Source organism: Drosophila miranda (assembly GCF_003369915.1).
Source record: "Drosophila miranda strain MSH22 chromosome Y unlocalized genomic scaffold, D.miranda_PacBio2.1 Contig_Y1_pilon, whole genome shotgun sequence".
In the NCBI taxonomy this organism is placed as follows: Eukaryota; Metazoa; Arthropoda; class Insecta; order Diptera; family Drosophilidae; genus Drosophila; species Drosophila miranda.
Window position 1 is genome coordinate 28550635 of NW_022881603.1, and position 21192 is coordinate 28571826.

The 21192-nt window shown below is 44.1% G+C and overlaps 1 protein-coding gene across 1 annotated transcript; it reads left to right on the forward strand.

Annotated features, from left to right (window-relative positions):
- Positions 1-7337: 7337 nt before the first annotated feature.
- On the forward strand, positions 7338-7758 carry LOC108159802. The gene is made up of 2 exons (XM_033394608.1): positions 7338-7658; positions 7722-7758. The coding sequence occupies exons 1-2, from the start codon at positions 7339-7341 to the stop codon at positions 7756-7758; spliced, it is 357 nt and encodes a 118-aa protein (XP_033250499.1). The 5' UTR covers position 7338.
- The last annotated feature ends 13434 nt before the right edge of the window (positions 7759-21192 follow it).

Below are 21192 nucleotides of genomic sequence, written 5' to 3' on the forward strand. Positions count from 1 at the left end.
AGAGCCATACTGACTTAGTATCGGGTATAACTGTAGAGTTGCGGTGTCCGCAGCAACTCACAACGTTCCACCTCGTTTTTGTTTTGATCTGTGCATGGAAGGTTATCTATTTATGGATTTGTTTTAGTTTCATATTCACTCTTCCTCTTGCCCTTCTTTTTCTACTCTATGCTCCCTCACTGCTGTTCTTCATTTCTGCATTTCTTTTTATACCCGATACTCAAAATGAGTATTGGGGTATATTAGATTTGTGGTAAAAGTGGATGTGTGTAACGTCCAGAAGGAATCGTTTCCGACCCCATAAAGTATATATATTCTTGATCAGCATCAATAGCCGAGTCGATTGAGCCCTGTCTGTCTGTCCGTCTGTCCGTCCGTCCGTCTGTCCGTCTGTCCGTCCCCTTCAGCGCCTAGTGCTCAAAGACTATAAGAGCTAGAGCAACGATGTTTTGGATCCAGACTTCTGTGATATGTCACTGCTACAAAAATATTTCAAAACTTTGCCCCGCCCACTTCCGCCCCCACAAAGGACGAAAATCTGTTGCATCCACAATATTGCACATTCGAGAAAACTAAAAAAGCAGAATCATAGATAATGACCATATCTATCAGATTGCTGAATCTGGATCAGATCAGATCATTTTTATAGCCAATAGGAACAAATCAATTTGCAGTGGCTACGCAGCCCCCGACGTCACGCTCAGACTGATTTTCTGTCTCTCTCGCACGCACTCTTTGTCGTGTCGTTTAATATTAGCGGCGTCTGCCATACTGACTTAGTATCGGGTATAACCGTAGAGTTGCAGTGTCCGCAGTATGTAAACTTAAATAGCTGTTCTGCTGCTCGGTACTATTCTGCTTCCTCTTATGTTAACTTATGTTACTTCTCTCGCCTTATCGCCAGCCCCCTTCGGCTCCGTTGCTGGCGAGCGTTTTTATAGCTCGCTCGCTCTCCTATTGGGCTCTGCCTTTGCTGCTTGCGTGTTCTCTCTCTCCCCCGCTTTCAATCTCTGCCTATGCGCGCATCACCTTTGGCTCCGCTCGCCCTCCTTATTTTTTTTGGGGCATTACCCTTGCAGCTCTGAGTATTGAACTCCAACAACACACTAACTCTTTCCTTCCCTATGTGCTGCGGATCTTAATTAGGCCTTGTTAGCTGTATTTGCCATACGGCACGTTTAGGTAGGATTTGCGCTATTTTCCTCCTTTTTCTCCGTTCGTATTTCGCCGGTGCTGAACTTTCCGCTATCGCGGATTATCGACCGTCCCGCTTTGTGGCCGCCGCCTCACCGACGTCGATCCGGCTGCCCGCGAAGGTCGAGCCTCTCTGAATTTTTTCTGCGTCTCTGCTCCCTCGCTCTGTGCTGCGACGGATCAGCTGCTTGGAGCGCCGCTGCTTCGCCAGCCCAAATTGCTAGGCGCCAAATCCGTCAATCTTGGCCCCAGTGGCCGACCTAGCTTCAGTTATCGTAATCCCGCGACTTTTGCTTTGCTGCTGCTGGATACCACTCGCGCTTTGACAATATTCTTTTCTTGACTTTGGAACTTTTTCATTAATGATTTTTGCTGAGCCTGTTCGGGGCGATGTTGGTCGCTCGACATCCAAATTCCAAAAAGGAAGATGGACACGCTCCCATCCACTATGAGACCGGTCGGATCCGCTGGATGACGTTCGAATGTCATCGCTTTCTCCTCTTTCTCTTCACCACCCATCAGCGTTAACTCACCCCCAGAGGGAGCCAACCTTTCAGAGCACCGTTTAAGAGCCCATGACTCCAAAACCCCCTGTAGCAGCGAGACTATGGCTGCCCATACAACGCCGTTGGCGGTCAATTTAGTTTTCGCCCTCAGCTACACTGTAATTGACTGTAAATGATTATCTGTACTTGTAATTATAGCTATAAAGAAAATGTACGCAAAAAGGTTCACAAGAATCAAAATACAAAACAATGCCACTTTCGGCCCTTTGCAGAATGTTCAAACATGAACATATTATCGTCAATACAATGCCACTTTCGGCCCCTTGCAGAATGTTTAAACATAAATAGATTATTGTACACATTCACTCATGTAACAACACCGATCTCTAAAGAAATCACATAAAGTAGACAAGTTATGACTGCACGGGTGTAAACAGAGATCTGTAACCCATTAATACGACAACAAAACACAAGTGGAGAAAACACTTAACAAATGCGGTCCTAAAATAAAACTAATGTAAGCATGTACTCAAATAGACACCCTCAGTAAAGTGTATCCTCTGCGTAGGTCTAACGATAATTATAGACTACCAAATTGTACCTCCTACCTCATTGTCAAATCACATATAAGGCTCTGATTTTAAGAATAAAATTTAGTTTGAATTTACAACTCAACTCGCAAATGTCTAGACTTTTCTTTTAAGGTCTTAACACATAGTTTCATAGGGAGTTAGCCAGAATGGTACTAATACCTACTACGGCTTTCTGTTGGACTGTTTTTCCTTCCTTTGGAAGAATCTATTCGAAATTCAAAGTTTGGACCGTCCCTATTTCCCTTCTAGGTACCAAGGATTTTCCTGTGCCTGATCCATTTACATTAAACCTAGAAACTGTGCAAATACATGAAACAGATGGTGCGGAGCTAGATAGACACCGTAGACTACTTTTCATTAGGTAGAATCAGGATAAACGATGTTCAGTAACATAATTTTACCTAAACACAGGCACATATAACAACTGAGTACCGGGTACTATAATGTCCGCTCAGTACTGGCTTAATTTCCATCTGCTTTCTCTATGATCCTCATTCTTTTGTTGTTGAAACTCAACTACGACTCCCTGCTTCCGTTTCTTGCTCTACCCACGGATTTGTTCTACGTTTAGTTAACCAATTACCCTGTTTGATTTCCAAAGTGTTATAATTATGATGGCCAATTCCAAGTCGCTGGGCGGCTTAAATCGCAGACCGCGAATTCATTTGCCGCATCTAAATTAAATAATTTTGATTGCAGCGCCAGCAATCAAATGCAGATCTGTATAAGGAAGCTGCGTGCAGCAAGGGATCGACTGGCTGATGACGATTAAGAAGGATATGCATATATATAAGCAGGGATAGATCAGTAGTAATTACTATATGGGTCCTACGGTTAGTCTTAGACCTTGTATTTATTCGGATAATATTAGTAGTTGGTATCCATTATCATGCGCGGCTCCTTCAACTCTTAATCTGTATTCAAATAACATATCCTTTCCCTCTCCTATCCTTCTGTAGAATGCTCCTCCCCTCAGGCAGTTGCAGCATAAGTCGTTCATACCCTTGGATACCCTGCTCAAGGCCCGTCATCAATCCCATGCCGTAGCAAATGGCCAAATTCGGCCAACCCGTTGACAACTTGCAACTTCCTGCAATGCGACAAGGCACAGACCAAACCCGTTGGCCCCAACTTCAAGTGGCATCTTCAGGCCACATCTCTGTCTGCATTCCCCCCTTTCTCTCTCTGTTTCTCTCTCTCTCTCTTGGGTATGCTTTTTCTGCAGTCTCTTTCCATTTTGTGCTCATCCATTTTCACTGCCAATGGCTGATTAATCGGCACCCATTTGGGGCTCGCCTTGCCAATGGCTCAGATTATATAATCGATCTTTTGTTTAGAGTATCTGAAACTTAATTGAGTCTGACAAATTGATTGATGCTGGCTGGCAATGTGCAGCAGCTTCATTGCAAATGACCAAAGCAAGAAGAAATTCACACAACGGTTTATGGGATTTCATCAGATTAACAATGTTCGCTGGATCAATTTACGATATGAACTTAATTAAAGTATTAGCTACTGTTAGTAAATGCATAATTTCGGTGAGGTTTCGAATTGATAAACACCGCGATAACCTGCAATCATTAGAGGGAACGTGGCTCTAGTTATGAAATACTCGTACAAATTACATATAATTTTATAGGATATTCTGTGAACGCGGATGAGTTATACAAATCCCAATAAAACCCACATTTATAGCAAAGAATGTGCACTTATAAGCATTATATTATAACTATTTATCTAACTTACTTTTACTTAATGAAAAGATCATTCGATTGCTCCCAATTAAAGCCACAATTCATGGGTGGAACTCACTTTGAATCAATAGAAAGCGGTGCTCTGATTTCACTATCCAGCCAACACACAAGACGCAAGTCTATTTTGGCGACATAGTTGGGCAGGCCAGCAGAATCGTGTGATATGAGGTCGAAGTCTAAGGCGTTATCGATTCAATGGGCAACTAATTGACTGGCCTAAATGGATGCTTGACTTGGCCTGACTTGGCTCAATCATTTTGCCGCAAGCCAAACTTCAAACTGCACAAGGCACGCACATGAAATTTTCCTCAAATAAATGCAAATTTGATGGCTAGCCTGGCAAAATTTGCCAAAAATAAACGTTATTCTTTTGCATAAATATTTTTTGCTCCTAGAAGCAACCCACTGCAAAGTGCAGCCCCACATCAAGAGGCAGCGACGGCAAGAGCTCTTTAAAGCACTCTCCATCTAAAGCCAATTATCGAAACTGATTTCCAGCCTTGACCAACAATGCCGTCAACACCATTTTATAAAAGTGCGTTTTCCAAATTGATTAACAAACAAAAGCGAACATACAAAAAAATACTAAGCGCACTCAACTAAGCACAAAAAAATAATAATAATGTTGGACATGTGATAGTTGATTTTTTTTGTGCTTTTATTATACCCGATACTCAAAATGAGTATTGGGGTATATTAGATTTGTGGTAAAAGTGGATGTGTGTAACGTCCAGAAGGAATCGTTTCCGACCCCATAAAGTATATATATGCTAGATCAGCATCAATAGCCGAGTCGATTGAGCCCTGTCTGTCTGTCCGTCCGTCCGTCCGTCCGACTGTCCGTCTGTCCGTCTGTCCGTCCGTCCGTCTGTCCGTCTGTCCGTCCCCTTCAGCGCCTAGTGCTCAAAGACTATAAGAGCTAGAGCAACGATGTTTTGGATCCAGACTTCTGTGATATGTCACTGCTACAAAAATATTTCAAAACTTTGCCCCGCCCACTTCCGCCCCCACAAAGGACGAAAATCTGTTGCATCCACAATATTGCACATTCGAGAAAACTAAAAAAGCAGAATCATAGATAATGACCATATCTATCAGATTGCTGAATCTGGATCAGATCAGATCATTTTTATAGCCAATAGGAACAAATCAATTTGCAGTGGCTACGCAGCGGCCGACGTCACGCTCAGACTGATTTTCTGTCTCTCTCGCACGCACTCTTTGTCGTGTCGTTTAATATTAGCGGCGTCTGCCGGAGGAGAGCCATACTGACTTAGTATCGGGTATAACCGTAGAGTTGCGGTGTCCGCAGCAACTCACAACGTTCCCCCTCGTTTTTGTTTATGCGCTTGTTTTTCTGCCTCACGCATTCCATTTAGAAGGTGGTCTTGAAGAGTCATGGGCTGGGTGGCAAATGGTAGGGATTTTCCGCTGAACTGCTGTCAATCGTTGTTAATTGGAGAACCCAGGTCAGGCTCAAGTGGCTACTAAAGAGTTTCATTGCATACAGAGAGCCTAAAGAGCAGTGGAGCACTGTGTAGCCGCGATCTGGCTCTACGGTGGGCAGGCTTGGGGAATACCTGCAAAGTCCCTGGTATGTACGCGGATCCATTTTCTGCATACAGTAGAGGAGCAGATGGGAAGGCACACTATTAGATACAGTGATAGACTGATTAGAAGCCGCACTATACTCGCAGGACGCTTACTCCCCGCCAGGCCTTTGAAGCGATTGAAATTAATGGGTTTTGGCCAAAGCGATTGGCCAACAATAAGGTCCCCCGCCGAATATGAGAGTTTTAGGAAGATTTCGTTGCAGATTATTATATGATACGCCCACAAATGGCAATTCAGCAGTCTTTTTACTTGAATTATTTACTGTAGCCCGCAAGTATGCTACTAAGTCGAATTATCTGGCTTTAAACAGCCACCACAAGCACAGATCTACGCAATAAAGGGATGGCACGGAGAAGAAAGAAGATTGGGACCATAAGAAACCAATTGGTAAATTCAGGCAAACATTGGATCATACAAAGGGGCGTGTCACAGTTAATGAGTCAAATTTAAAGTCAACATAAGCCATAGACTTCTATTATCACCATTTTAGAGGATTCCAGATAAGAAATTCTAGGTCTATAACAATGGCCATTATAACCAACAAAGGTGAAGAAAAATGGGGAGGCGCCAAGCCAAAAAACCACTCCACCTTCTACAATCATCTTGCAATGTCAAGCGTGACGCTCGTTTTATTGAGATATATGAGGAAAGGTAAGAGGTGTGAGGAAAGGTATTCCCACACGTAGGGGGCAGTGCAGGGTTAAGCGCTAACGGCCGTTATCCGGGGATATCCGGAGGCGGCGAATTCCCGAGGAGAGCTCTCCCGGGGACCCAAGATGAGAGGGGAGGACTCCTGGAGAGAGAGCCGCGGGATGACGGGATCGGGCCGGCAGTGGCCCAGCGCATGACCAAATATGGTCATGAGATCACGCCACCAGCCAGGTCCCGTTGGAAAGCGACAAGGGAATGAAGGAACGCCGATGGAAAAATACGGGCACCGCATGGCGGAAAGTGCCGTTAGCGCCAGGCGGCATCGGCGGCGCCGACGCAGAAGCGAGCCTATAAGAGGAGGGCCGCGACTAGGAACGTAGAGAGTCAGCAAACGGAGCTAGCAAGAGTGAAGTGAACAGTGAGCCACACGCGTGAGACCAAGCGAAGGGAAAAGAGCGTTAGAAAGCGAACACGTTGTGTGAGGATTGAGAGGCGGACTCGAGCGTGCAGCCAAGAGCCAAAGACCCCAATCCCTTGAACCAACGGTGCCACGCTTGACGCGCATCCCACCAGGAGTGAGGCACCCTCGGGCCGCAAAGCCAAGTGAGTCGAGTGGGAGCGAACGCGTCAGGCGCCTGACTGAGAGGTGGATTTGGGCCACGTGCCAAGAATCGCTAGCCCCAGTCAGTAGAGCCGGTAGACACGCTCATAGAATCACAGAGGAGATCCACGAGGAGAAGCAGCACCGGAGTCGGAATAGCGTAAGATAGACTTAAGATACCAATAAAGCATATTAGCATACCAGTACAAGACCCAACCCGTGCCTTCTTACTTGTCGTCGGGGCAACATACAAATATGGTTGCAGCGAGCCTACCGACCGCTGAGCCAGCCCAGCTGCATCAGACGGGAAAAGAACGGATCGTTACAAGGTGTTGGGATCTCCATCTCTCCATACTATTTATTTTCTTTTGGAAATATTCTAGGCCGAAACGAATCAAAACCATTGAAATCACCAAACCAGCAGAATGAAAGCCGCTCTAGCCATATCCACACTCCTGGCGATCCTGGCCCTAGCCTGCGCCTTCCTCACTGGCAGCACCGGCAACAGCAACACAGGGGCCAAGGTCTGCGTGCTGAGAAACTGCAGCTGGAACTCCACGACCAATGCCTGTGGCCGCTACGGCAGCTCCAATCTGTGCACCCGCTTCAAGAACAGCTGCGTGCTGCGCTACCAATCATGTGTCAGCTCCACCACCTACACTTCCGTCAGCCTCTCCAGGTGCTCGGGGATCAGCCTGAACAGTCGCGGAATCTGCGGCAGCTCATCATCATCATCATCATCATCATCCTCCTCCTCCTCCTCCTTCTCCTTCTTCTTCTCCTCCTCCTCCTCCTCCTCCAGATCGACTTCGAATGTTATTCCCATCATCATACGTCGAGGCTGAATCTTGTTAAGTGAATAAACTTTTTGAAAACCACAGAGAAACAAAAAACTGAACTCATTATGCAGCTCAAGGTTAAAATCTCTAAACTTCTTTCCGCGAGAGAGACGGAGAGATCTGTTAGCTCAGCTGGGAATCGATTTAAATTCGAGTGGTAACTAGAGCAAAGTGTTTTCATCATAACTTTTTTGCAAAACAAATACAGATGAAATTGTATAAAAGCCAAGAAGCTATTCTGTCAATTGTCATTCAGATTAGTTCAAACAAAGGCCCCGCCATGAAAGCTTCTTGATACTCGTTTATCATTCTGGGCCTGATGCTCCACCTGGCCCTGTCGAGCGGCAGCGGCAGCACCACCTAAGGGTTTGATCATCCTGAAAGCATTTCCATGACCCGCGCTAAACAAAGTTCCCGCAGAGCATAGACCTGTAGGAAGGAGGTCCAGAGTAGTTGCACATCCAAGACCAAATCATGTGCCCGTCTGGGACGGGCTAACATCTGTCAGGCCTTCAAGAACGACTGCCAGCGCAGGATATCCAACTGCAACAGCAAGGTCCTGAGCATATGTGCGTGGAATCTGCGGATTTTCGTGACTTTAATCTATAAATTTCCCTTTCAGTCTATCGCAAAGTGAGTGCGAATCTCTGCAAAAATATGCCCTACGATAAGAAGCTTCCCTGTGGTAGTGGCAGCAACGCACTAAGCGTCAACTCTGGGGCCAGCAGCAACAACAACAACAATGGTGGCACGAACTACAATGGTAGCCAGATCAGACCTGGCGGAACAAAAGCCATTAAGGAATCTGGCTAAGGAGAGGGGATGTCCGTCTGCAAGACCTGTCCAGGAGTGGATCCTTCCGAGTACTATACAAATCTTACATTGTGACAATTCGATTGTCCATCATTTGGTATTGCTCTGACAGGGTATAGAAAATTATATCATATTCGAAATTCAATCGAATATACATAGCTTTGATTAAGAGTTAATGTTGAATCAATCCTCATAAATATTTACAATTAAATAGACAAATTAATTTCAACGTTATATTTTAATATCATTAGCAAAATAAACAAAACGTTCTCCAAGGATCCACTTATTTTGTTAATTATATTAATTATATGGTATATTCATACAAATATGATGATTGTGTGGATCCTATATACGGTGTAAGAATTACTCGAGAATAACGAAATACTGAGCTGACGGGAAATATGTAGCCCAGATCCATGATTAAAATAAGAAATGATGAATAAGAAAATTATAGACTATACTTAAACCGAACCACTCCGTACAACACAAAGATCTACATATCTGTACGCGAAGAAATCTTCTCAGCGGCCATGAATTTGATAACAAAATCCATACCATATCTAAATCGTAGGTTTTGTATGAATAATTCCCCTGATATATGTATGTATATATACATTTCCTATTTATATTTCAATTAATTTCTTATTATACCCGAAACTCAAAATGAGTTTTGGGGTATATTAGATTTGTGGTAAAAGTGGATGTGTGTAACGTCCAGAAGGAATCGTTTCCGACCCCATAAAGTATATATATTCTTGATCAGCATCAATAGCCGAGTCGATTGAGCCCTGTCTGTCTGTCCGTCTGTCCGTCCGTCCGTCCGTCCGTCCGTCCGTCCGTCCCCTTCAGCGCCTAGTGCTCAAGGACTATAAGATCTAGAGCAACGATGTTTTGGATCCAGACTTCTGTGATATGTCACTGATACAAAAATATTTCAAAACTTCGCCCCGCCCACTTCCGCCCCCACAAAGGACGAAAATCTGTGGAATCCACATTTTTAAAGATACGATAAAACCAAAAACGCAGAATCGTAGAGGATGACTATATGTTCTACAGTGCACAATCTGAGCCAGATCGTATAATGATTATAGCCAGAATCAAGAAAACAATTTCATTCTTTCTCGCTCTGTCTCTCTCTAACACACAGGTTGCCAGAGCAACCAAATTTGGTATCCACACTCCTGTGATATCGGACCTTGACCGTTTCGTGGCCAAATTTCGCCACACCCCCTTCCGCCCCCGCAAAGGACGAAAATCTGGGGCATCCACAAATCTCAGAGACTGTTAAGGCTAGAGTAACCAAATTTGGTGTCCGCACTTCTGTTAGATCTCACTATAAAACGTATATCTCAGAATTTCGCCCCACCCTTTTCCGCCCCCACAAAAGACGAAAATCTGTTGCATCCACAATATTGCACATTCGAGAAAACTAAAAACGCAGAATCATAGATAATGACCATATCTATCAGATTGCTGAATCTGGATCAGATCAGATCATTTTTATAGCCAAAAGGAACAAATCAATTTGCACTGGCTACGCAGCCCCCGACGTCACGCTCAGACTGATTTTCTGTCTCTCTCGCACGCACTCCTTGTCGTGTCGTTTAATATTAGCGGCGTCTGCCGGAGGAGAGCCATACTGACTTAGTATCGGGTATAACTGTAGAGTTGCGGTCTCCGCAGCAACTCACAACGTTCCCCCTCGTTTTTTTTGCGAACAATGTCCTCCAATGTGTACCAATAGATTTTCTCCGAGATTGGAAATTTTACAAATAAAGGTTTTTACTAAAATTTTTACATTAATATGAAAATGTTTGATTTTAAATATATTGTAACGTGTCATCTACGCACGTCTGTGTATATAAATCCTGCCAGGCTAGCTGTCATTCAGCGCAGGGAAGCACAAGCTTTGGGTTTCCGGCCTCTGCTCGTCGGCTATTGGAGTGATGTTCTTGCCCCCCTCCTGCTGGTGGCCTATACGCATTATACCGCGAATGAAGTAGCGTGTCACGACGAAAATGCTTAACCGGGAGACACTGTTTATCCCTGAATAGAATTGTGGATGTGTGCTGGAAAGGTATCTCAACTCCGCCTCTGGTGTTGTCGAGGTCGTGTCGCCCACCCTACCATGGCCATTCCAAACCGTTCGATTTAATGACGGAATGGCCCCTTTGTCCGGGGCGTCCTACATGGGGAATTTGCCAGCGAAAGCAAAGCGGTAGATTAATACATTATAAAGTTTATTCACTTACTGGCTAAAACACTAACATTACCCGCAAGTACCATAATATAATCACCCACATTAAAAGAGTAGCTAAATGAAATATATGTATAAAATTCCTACAAATACTTGGCTATGTGTCATACAAACGATATACTAAATAAGTCCGAAATGGACAAACTAACTTGCTTGCTGACTCCGTAATGTTACGAAACCAATTCGAGTGGGCACTTCTCCCTCTCACTCACCGACCGGCCCTAGTTCCCTTGTTTCAAGTTGTATTTATTAATAATAGAATTTAAGTCCACTCATACCTTTTCTCCAGTTTATGGCTCCATCGGCGAAAGCGCTTTCCTCGATGAATACCTAAAGCTGCTGTGGTGGAAGAACACTTAAATGGGCACAAGGTTGGGGGAAATCATATTTGCAGATCGGCGAGAGTCACGAGAAGCCACTACCGGAATAAAATCTAAATATCTCCTAATTAACTCCGCATAGAAATCATAATTAATTACACATTTACAAACACGAATACAATTACTCCGTCAATCCGTTGCTTCCTCTTTTTTTTCTATTCTCTTTCTCCCGACTGTTATCTATGTTTCCTTTCCACCTCCTGGGCGAACGGGAACAGCTCAAATTCTTTCCCCTGCTTCTGCAGGTGAAAGGTACGCGAAAGCAAAGAAAAAGGCCAAACGGCCAATCTCCGACGGTGCTAGATTAACACTTTCTCTCCGCCGATCTGCTCGCGACCAAGGGACGGGCCCTCCTTATCTGCCGCGTCGCGCTCGACTACTAAAGTGCCGACGCCAACGCCTCGGGAAGCTAGCCGCTTGAGGGGACCGAGCGCTCCCCAAATGTCTTCTCCCTCTGCTTCCACGCTCGCTTCTCCGATGGCTGAGCGCTTTCCAGACAATCCCAAAGGCTTAAACGCCACTTTGCTAGGCTTGCGGCTGCTGTTGTTTGCTGGCTGGCTTCCTTGGACGATCGAATCCGCACTGCTTAACTCGATTTACTAAGCGCCAAGACTACAAATGGGACAACTCTTTATTCTCCTTTAGCCCTTCTCTTCTCTTCCCGCAGCACTTACCCCAACCGGACTCAGCGCTATACGGCTTCTGACGACTGAATATCCCACTCGCCTTCAACCAAGAATCTCGCAGTCGAATCTTGGATTTAGATATTTAGATTCCCTAAAGTTTTTCTCTTCACTAAATTCTTGGTTTTCCTTTCCGTCGGACCGATACGCAACCGACTCAATTTACTTTCACGAGGGAATAGCCGATAGGGACGCCAACGTTCTGGCGGCAAATCCTCTAACAGGGCCCTGGATGCATTTTCAACAGAGATAGCCTGACGTTTTGACCTGTTACCGTCTTTTTGGTTTTCCCTTGACCTGTCGTTCGCCTGCCACTCTGAGCACTAGATGGCGCCACAAAAAACTCAGCATTCCCTGCTACAAGCGCTACAAAAGCCCCCCCGAAAGATCAGGCTTGGGGGTTACACTCCCAAGAATGATAACAGGACAGCTTGAAGCAGTTGGTTTACTGACGAAGATCTTTCGCGTGAAACCGTCCTACGTAACGACCCTGCAAATCCTCTAACTCATAGTAGGCCTGCCCTATCTTCTTTTTAACCCTGGCCTTCAGAAAGGCCGGACCCAACTTCGCGCTGTACCCTGACTGAAAATTGCTCTGCCTGAAATTTCTTCGGAACCCCTCCTGGCCGACATTGTAGGATATGTCTCTCGACCGTAAGTTATACTGCCGTTCATTCTTATCGTTCTGTTTTTTCATGACTTCTAGAGCCTTGCTTCGAACCAAGTCTAATGAATCCTCCCGCGAGAAAACTGCTCACCTGTCGTCCATCACCCGCAATGCTCTCAGAAGCTTGTATGTTGCCCCGGAAGTGATGAAATGCTGTCCGAATACCATATAATAAGGAGTTGCATTCAGACTTGCATGCACCGCCGAACGCAATGCGCAGCAAATGCTGCTGAGGTGCTCGTCCCAGTCCTTCTGATCCTCGCGCACATAAGATCGGATTGCTGCAATCACCGAGCGATTTACACGTTCGGAAGCATTAGCTTGGGGTGCGTACAGGGCCGTGAGAGTGTGCGAAACTTTATATTCCCGGAGTAGCTTTTGGAATGCCTCAGACTTAAATTGTGTGCCATTGTCGGATACTATTGTCTCCGGAACCCCGAAAGCATGAAAAAGATCTTGCTGCATGTATTTGACTACCACGTCCGCGGTCAACTTCTTCACTGCCTTAAGAAACACATATTTAGAATAGTGATCGAGGACGATAAAGATGCCTATATGTCCACTTCTTGAACGGGGATATGGCCCCAGGAAATCTACATATAATTTCTGGAAGAAACGTTGTGACTCGGGCGCAATTCCAATCTTCGGTCTCTGGATTGTATTGGGGGCCTTGGTAGTCTTGCAGACATCACAAGCCTGGATAGACTTCTTCACATCGGCAACCAAACCAGGCCAGTAATAATACCGCCGTATCCTTTCTAGGGTTTTGTGAATGCCTCCATGGGAAGCCAGTGGATTGTCGTGCGCGTTACGCAAAACGTCAACCACTAACCCTTGAGGAATCCAGAGTTTCCAAATGAACACATCATGTAGCACCTCTCCTGTTGCGTGATCTGACCTACGATACAACAAGTTATCTACAATTTTGAGATCTGGCAACTTATCAATATTGGCCCTAACCCTTTCTACGATCTCCACGTAATCTTCTGCCTTGAATTCTGGCGATTCCAAATCCACCAACAGCCCATTGCTCGCGTCTAGGGGCGCCACTTCCTCCTCATTTACGCGAGAAAGAGCATCCGGAACCACATTAAGCCTGCCGCTACGATGCTCGATTTTAAACGAGAAACTCTGCAGCTTTAATGCCCATCGGGCTAGACGTGAGTGTAAGTCAGTTTGTGACATGAGCCATTTTAAAGAGGCGTGATCAGTGATTACAGTAAATTCATGCCCCTCGATATAAGCTCTGAACCTATTTATGCAAACTATTGCGGCCAGACATTCTTGTTCGGTGACCGAATAATTCTTTTGGGCTTTGTTGAGTTTTTTCGATACAAACGCAATCGGATATTCGTCCCCCTCCGGCGTCTTCTGCACCAGCACTCCCCCAACGCCTGTCTTGCTAGCGTCGCAGTGAACATAGAATGGTTTGCTAAAATCAGGACTACGCAAAACTGGCGCTGAGCAAAGCATCTCCTTCAACTTTTCAAAAGCCTCCTGACCCTCTGGAGTCATTGAAAATTTCTGTCTGGGTTTGAGCAAGTCCGTGAGAGGCGCGGCTACCGATGCGAAGTTGCTTATAAACTTCCTGTACCAGCCTACCATACCTAGGAAGCGACGCAGAGACTTTAGGGATTTTGGCAAAGGAAAATCGGACATGGCCGAAATCTTATCCGGATCTGTACGAATCACCCCTTCGCCTACTATATGCCCCAAATACCGCACTGACTTCATGCAAAACTTGCTTTTCTCCAGGTACACAAAAACTTCATTTCTTAAACTGGCCGGAATTACCTTGTCCATCAGCCTTGTCATGGTCTGCGAAGCATTAGTGAGACCAAAAGGCCTTACCTTATACTGGTAGAGAGGTTTCCCCGGAACCGTGAACGCTGTTTTATCGCGTGAGCTCGGCTCTAAGGGAACTTGCCAATAGGCATCCTTAAGATCCAGGCTCGAAATAAACAACGCCTTAGGAAGACGTCCTAGAATCCCATCAATTTGTGGTAACGGATACGCGTCTTTTTTGGTCACCGCGTTAACTTTCCTACTATCTAAACATAGCCTCACCTTTCCTGGCTTCTGCACCAATACTACCGGTGATGACCACGCACTATCGGATTCCTCTATCACCCCTAAGCTGAGCATCCGATCTATCTCCGCATATAACAATTTCTCTACCGCAGGAGATACAGGGAAGTGTCTCTGCTTCACGGTTTTTGCATCACCTACATCAATTGAATGCGAAAGCAGAGCCGTCTTTCCTAGACCGGAAACGGAAAACGAAGGAAATAAATTGATGGTCGCTTGCAACTGGTCCATTTCCCCTCGGCTGAGGTTCTGCGGTTCATGAACTATCTCTGCCAGCGACATGCTGGGTGGTAATAAATCGAAACTTGACCAAAAGTCGATCCCTAAATACAAGTCCTGGCTGAGCGATGGAATAATGTGCAGCTCAAGGTCCTTCACTGCACCCTTATACTGCACCGGTGTCCGCAGTCGTCCCACTACCTCTTGCCTCCGTCCATCCGCAGTGGAAGCATTTACAACTCCTCTCTTAAAAGGAATTCGGCTTTGGATTACGCGTTCTGCTAACTTTCCGCCTATAACACTCATAGCTGCTCCGGTGTCCAATAGACCAAGGACCGTTTGATCCAACAGGCGAACTTCCGCATATGGACGCTTGTCCTTCTGCTTGTAACGAATGCAATTTATCGCTTTCGCCGCCTGCCGGAACGCTCTCATCCTTCTTGCACTCCTTGTGAGGGACTTATTACTGGGTTGGTCGTTGGTGAAAAGCGAATGGGATCTGGCATGGACTAGTTGTGGCCAGACTAAAGCTTGGTGTATGTCGGATTCTGATTTCTCAGACGGAAGCTGGGCGGTAGTTTTAAGTATCCCCACTGGGATTTCGCCTCTGCACTCGACTGCTTGCGCTGAACACTGACCGGCTGGCGAGGCTGGGTGTTCACTTTGCCGTTTTTTTGGCATTTGCTACACGACGGCTTATATTTATTAGGTGCTCCGCACCCAAAGCAAAAAATTTTCCTTTTGCTATCGCAATCGTGGTAGCGATGCCCCTCCTTTCGGCAGTTCCAGCAAATCAGTGCCATGGCTGCCACCTCGTCCTCTTCTTCTACATCCGAGAATTCGGAGGCCTCCTCTAATTGGGCTTCCTCTACCAATTCCGCAACCTGTTTCCGGAAAGGAATCAATTTCTGGTACCCATGACTCCGCCTAACGTCGTCGAGAAAACCCTCCCTTCTACGACAGACTTCTCTCAAGCGTTCTACGGAGTCGATTTGGACATTCAGGAGCTCATGTCTAATTTCAGGTCGCAAATTGCGCCGTAAAGTTTCCACAATTGCTTTCTCTGACATGGGAGTTTCCAAATCATCCATCAGCTGTATCAGGGCGTCGTGGAAGGAATCGTTATTTTCTTTTTCTTTTTGCTTCCTGTCCCTTATCGCTTCTCTGATATCCACATCGGTTCGAGAATCCCTAAACTGTTTTCTTAGAGCTTGGCATAACCGGTCCCATCTCATCGATCCGGAAGTCTTGTGGTAACGCCAATAAAAATCTCTGGCCTTTCCGTCAAAAAGCAGACTGGCGTTACTGCACAGAACTGGAAAATTTCCTTCGAGAGTCTGATGCGTCAAAGCCTCTACCCTATAGAGAAAATTATCAATGCTCAATCCTTCTTGGGTACCATTAAAACGTAATTTCCAACTATTGAGGATATGGGCGACTTTGTCCGGTCGCTGACTCAGATCTGAGACTGCACTGCTTGGACGGTCGTAGCTCGGAAACTGTGCTGAATACTGACTATTCAGTCCCTGTCGGAATGTATCCTCCCCTTCTCTGTCCCTATTTTGTTGGACCGGATTATCCGCTTCCCCACGTCTATTCCCTTGAGGAATGCTATTGCCAGTCTCTTGGAAATGTGCTGCTATGCTGGACTGAATGATTTGAGCCATTTTGTCCGTGAGCTGGGCTACCACCTCGTTTTGCATCGTGCTGATGGCCTGTGTAACCATGCTACTAACTCTTTCCGCGGTTATGGCTGCTGCATCGTTTTGCTTGGCCTGGGACCTGGTATTATGAGGAGTACTTCTATCGACGCATAGCGTCTTGCATGTGGGACAGGTAGTATGGGTCTTGACATGTGACTCAACACAAGTTTTGTGAAACTCGTGGCTGCACTTTGTTTTCAATGTAGGAGCCGAAGCCAAAGTTTTCCCACACAACTGGCATTTTGGCGCCGGAGCCGGTTCAGGCTCGTTATCGGGGTTCTCCATTGTAAAAAAATAAATCAAACTTAATTGCTAACTGTCCTGAAAAAAATATGTCCCACAAAAACTACACGACAAAACATAAACACTTACTTATCAAACGCAGACAAAACCAAAGTTAAAAATGTGTTAATAGTAAAACTAAATTAAGTATTCTGGTTAAAAGTCAGATAACTTATGCTAGCAAACCTAAGATGACCTAAAAATTCAAAAATAATAAGTAATTGTACGTGAACTCAAATTGCAAAGAGAACTGATTCCTCGTGTTATAATTCATAGCTTCCAACGTTGCCAACTTAGGGTCAATGGCCCAGCAAACGGCACAGCTGTTCTCAAGTCTCGCTTCCCTTGTACAGCGAGAGAGCTAGCAAATCAACAGCCCTACCAAATAACACACATGGAATGTAAACCACAAGAATAGAACGCAAAGAATATGATACGATAAAATAAAGTCATAAAAATATTTGCCTTACGCATAGCTAATCCCCATGCGAAACGGACCCTATGCTAATTGAGACCCCAATTCCTAAGCACAAAAGAAAATGAAAAGAATGTGTACGCGCGCAGACGCCTTGCACTTGTCGCTGTCTAATCAAAACCAACAACAACTGCATGCGCGAGCCGTGGCCAGCTGCTGCTTTGATTCGCGCCGCTGTCGTCCAAACATCTCGGCTCGGCACTCTACACTTGAAATGAGCATGCTGCTTCTGATTTCACTCGTGGCCAACGGAATTCTATAATCAAGATTAATCCGAGTATGTCCAACGCGCTAAAGCTCATCAGCAGCAATGGCTAAGCCTTCCGCACAGTCCCTCAGCCGTGGGCAGGGTTCCGTAAGTAAACGAGATTCCCTCTGCAGTCCTATGCGCCCGAAAGACCATGTTTAAGACTCCTGCCTCAGAAAAATTAGGGTATTATTAAGATCGATGCACTTTTCGAAACGCTCCTCAGACGTGGCCGGATGAAAAGTCAAAACTTCTGCTTCCGTTTTCCGAATCGTCTGACAAGCCCTCTACTTGGTGTTGAGAAAAGAAGATATTCTTGAGCAATGACCACTTCTAGAGAAACAATTTTGGTCAATGCCGTCTATGCTGAATCGGGAAGTTTTAAAGACAAAAAAAAAGGATGTCACAGTGTTGATGGTGTCACACCTGAATAGGTGTGGCCCCACGTTGGGCGCCAATTTTTAGTTATAATACTATATCTATGATTCATAAATGTAACGTGTCATCTACGCACGTCTGTGTATATAAATCCTGCCAGGCTAGCTGTCATTCAGCGAAGGGAAGCACACGCTTTGGGTTTCCGGCCTCTGCTCGTCGGCCATTGGAGTGATGTTCTTGCCCCCCTCCTGCTGGTGGCCTATACGCATTATACCGCGAATGAAGTAGCGTGTCACGACGAAAATGCTTAACCGGGAGACACTGTTTATCCCTGAATAGAATTGTGGATGTGTGCTGGAAAGGTATCTCAACTCCGCCTCTGGTGTTGTCGAGGTCGTGTCGCCCACCCTACCATGGCCATTCCAAACCGTTCGATTTAATGACGGAATGGCCCCTTTGTCCGGGGCGTCCTACATGGGGAATTTGCCAGCGAAAGCAAAGCGGTAGATTAATACATTATAAAGTTTATTCACTTACTGGCTAAAACACTAACATTACCCGCAAGTACCATAATATAATCACCCACATTAAAAGAGTAGCTAAATGAAATATATGTATAAAATTCCTACAAATACTTGGCTATGTGTCATACAAACGATATACTAAATAAGTCCGAAATGGACAAACTAACTTGCTTGCTGACTCCGTAATGTTACGAAACCAATTCGAGTGGGCACTTCTCCCTCTCACTCACCGACCGGCCCTAGTTCCCTTGTTTCAAGTTGTATTTATTAATAATAGAATTTAAGTCCACTCATACCTTTTCTCCAGTTTATGGCTCCATCGGCGAAAGCGCTTTCCTCGATGAATACCTAAAGCTGCTGTGGTGGAAGAACACTTAAATGGGCACAAGGTTGGGGGAAATCATATTTGCAGATCGGCGAGAGTCACGAGAAGCCACTACCGGAATCAAATCTAAATCTCTCCTAATTAACTCCGCACAGAAATCATAATGTTTGGGGGGCCTAAAAAGATACCATTTAAAAAGGAAACCCTTAGTCCTATTTCAATAGTGAAAGTGGTTAGTTCGATAAAAAAAAAAAATAAAATAAAACTTAAAATGGCATCAAAAGTTAAGTGCAACATGTGTGATAAGTCTCGTAATAATGTGGCGTGTGACCTTTGCTCTAAGCCCATCGACTTAATAGAGTTTGATAGTCATTATGAAGCATGCTTGGGACCTAGGAATGCTTTTGAGATTCTTATGAGCAAAGGATCTAATTCAAGTGATCTTCAAGGTCCTTCAACGTCAGGAGCTTCAAAACGGCCTCGATTGGATACTCCGATGGAACTAAGGATTATTGACTGTTCAATTTGCGGTGAAAGTTACCCTTCGTCTAGGGAAAGACGCCATATGATGTCGGACAAACATAAGAATGCAAGAGCAGCTCAACTAGAGGAAAATGAAAACGTTATTTTAATTTCAACGGAGTCGCGATTTCCTTTAAAATCATATCGTGTTCACTCAAATAAAAGTAAACAGATTGATTTAAAAGAGTTTTTTCATGATTGCAAAAATGATATTATCAATTTATTGCATCACTGCATGTGTGAGTACAGATCCATAATATACAATTTAAAAGTATATGGACTATACGTCAAAAACACTGATGATGAAAGCTTAACAGAAACAATGAAGCATTTCATTACTCCATACAAACCAATATATGAAAACGAGCTGATTGATGATCATCTAAATGATACCATAGAAAATTTAATAACTCTCAGCAGTGAATTCCAGGAGAAGGATTCAGGTTGGGCAATAAAGTGTTTTAAATATTTTGAACTTACCATGATAAAACTAGAGCATATCGCTGCAAACAGGTTTATCCAAGCTCCCAAAAAAATTAAGTCACGAAATGCACTCATAAATGCTAAAAATGACGATGATTTTTGTTTCAAGTGGTGTGTTTTAGCATCATTAGCCTATGGAAAACACCTTAAAACTATATATCAAACAGCAGCATTAAAAAAAATTTCCCGAGATAAGTTAACAATACCATCATCCTATCGATGCGGAAACATACGGCAAGACATCATTTATAATGAAGGAGTAAGATCAAATTTTTCCGGAATTGAGTTTCCAATAACAAGCAAAGGAATCAAGCGATTCGAATCAGCAAATGAGGATTTTAGCATCAATGTTTATGAAGTCGATGAGAATGGAAAAAACGTTGTGGGACCCACAGTGAGGACTAAGAAAATTCGGACTCACCACATAAACTTGCTTGGAATTAATAGTGATAATATGCAAATGATGCATTATGCATGTATAACGTGCATGAGAAAATTATGTTATTCACAACATAGTAAATCCCATAATACTGCATATTTTTGCGAGAACTGCTTGCAATTTTATAGTACAACAAATACTATACATGACACTAAAGAGTGTGGAAAAGTTGCTGCTTTGTATCCTGAACCTAATACCAAAACTGTATTCAAAAGTTTTTCTAAAAAACTATCTCCACCAGTAGTAATTTATGCTGACATCGAAGCAGTTTTGGAAAATTACCATATAAATCTTAATGATCCATCAAAATCATCAACTACTATGGCACAGGGGCATACAGCATGTGCAGCATCATTTTATATTGTACATAAATACAATGAACATCTAAATGAGATGTGGACATACGAAGGTAAATATTTTAACATTCCAGCAAAGGCAATAAACTCATAAACATTATGATTTCGTTATTTCAGGACCGGATTGTATCCAAAAATTTTGTCAAGCACTTAGGATGAAAACCGATGGACTTTATGAGAAGTACTGGAAGTCCTATAAAAAACCAATCTATCAGTTTAACATTTGGGATGAGGATTATCAGGAACACGGTGATTGCTAGGTCCTATTCATAAGCTGTGTAAACAGACATTTAGATTAAGCGATCCCTTTTTCCCGGTAGTTTTTCATAACTTGTCTCGTTATGATATACATTTATTTGTTACGTCAATAAAAGATGAACTAAGACCCATTCCTTGCAATAAAGAGTTATATATTGCGTTAACTCAAATTTGTAAGCTCGATGAATCTTATCTTCATCAATATAAAATTAGATATATAGATTCAAATAGATTTTTAAATTCAAGCTTAGAAAAACTCGCTAGTTATATGAACATAGCGAATTTTAAAATTTTGAAAACTAAATATCAAGGTGAAAAATTTGATATGCTACGACGAAAGG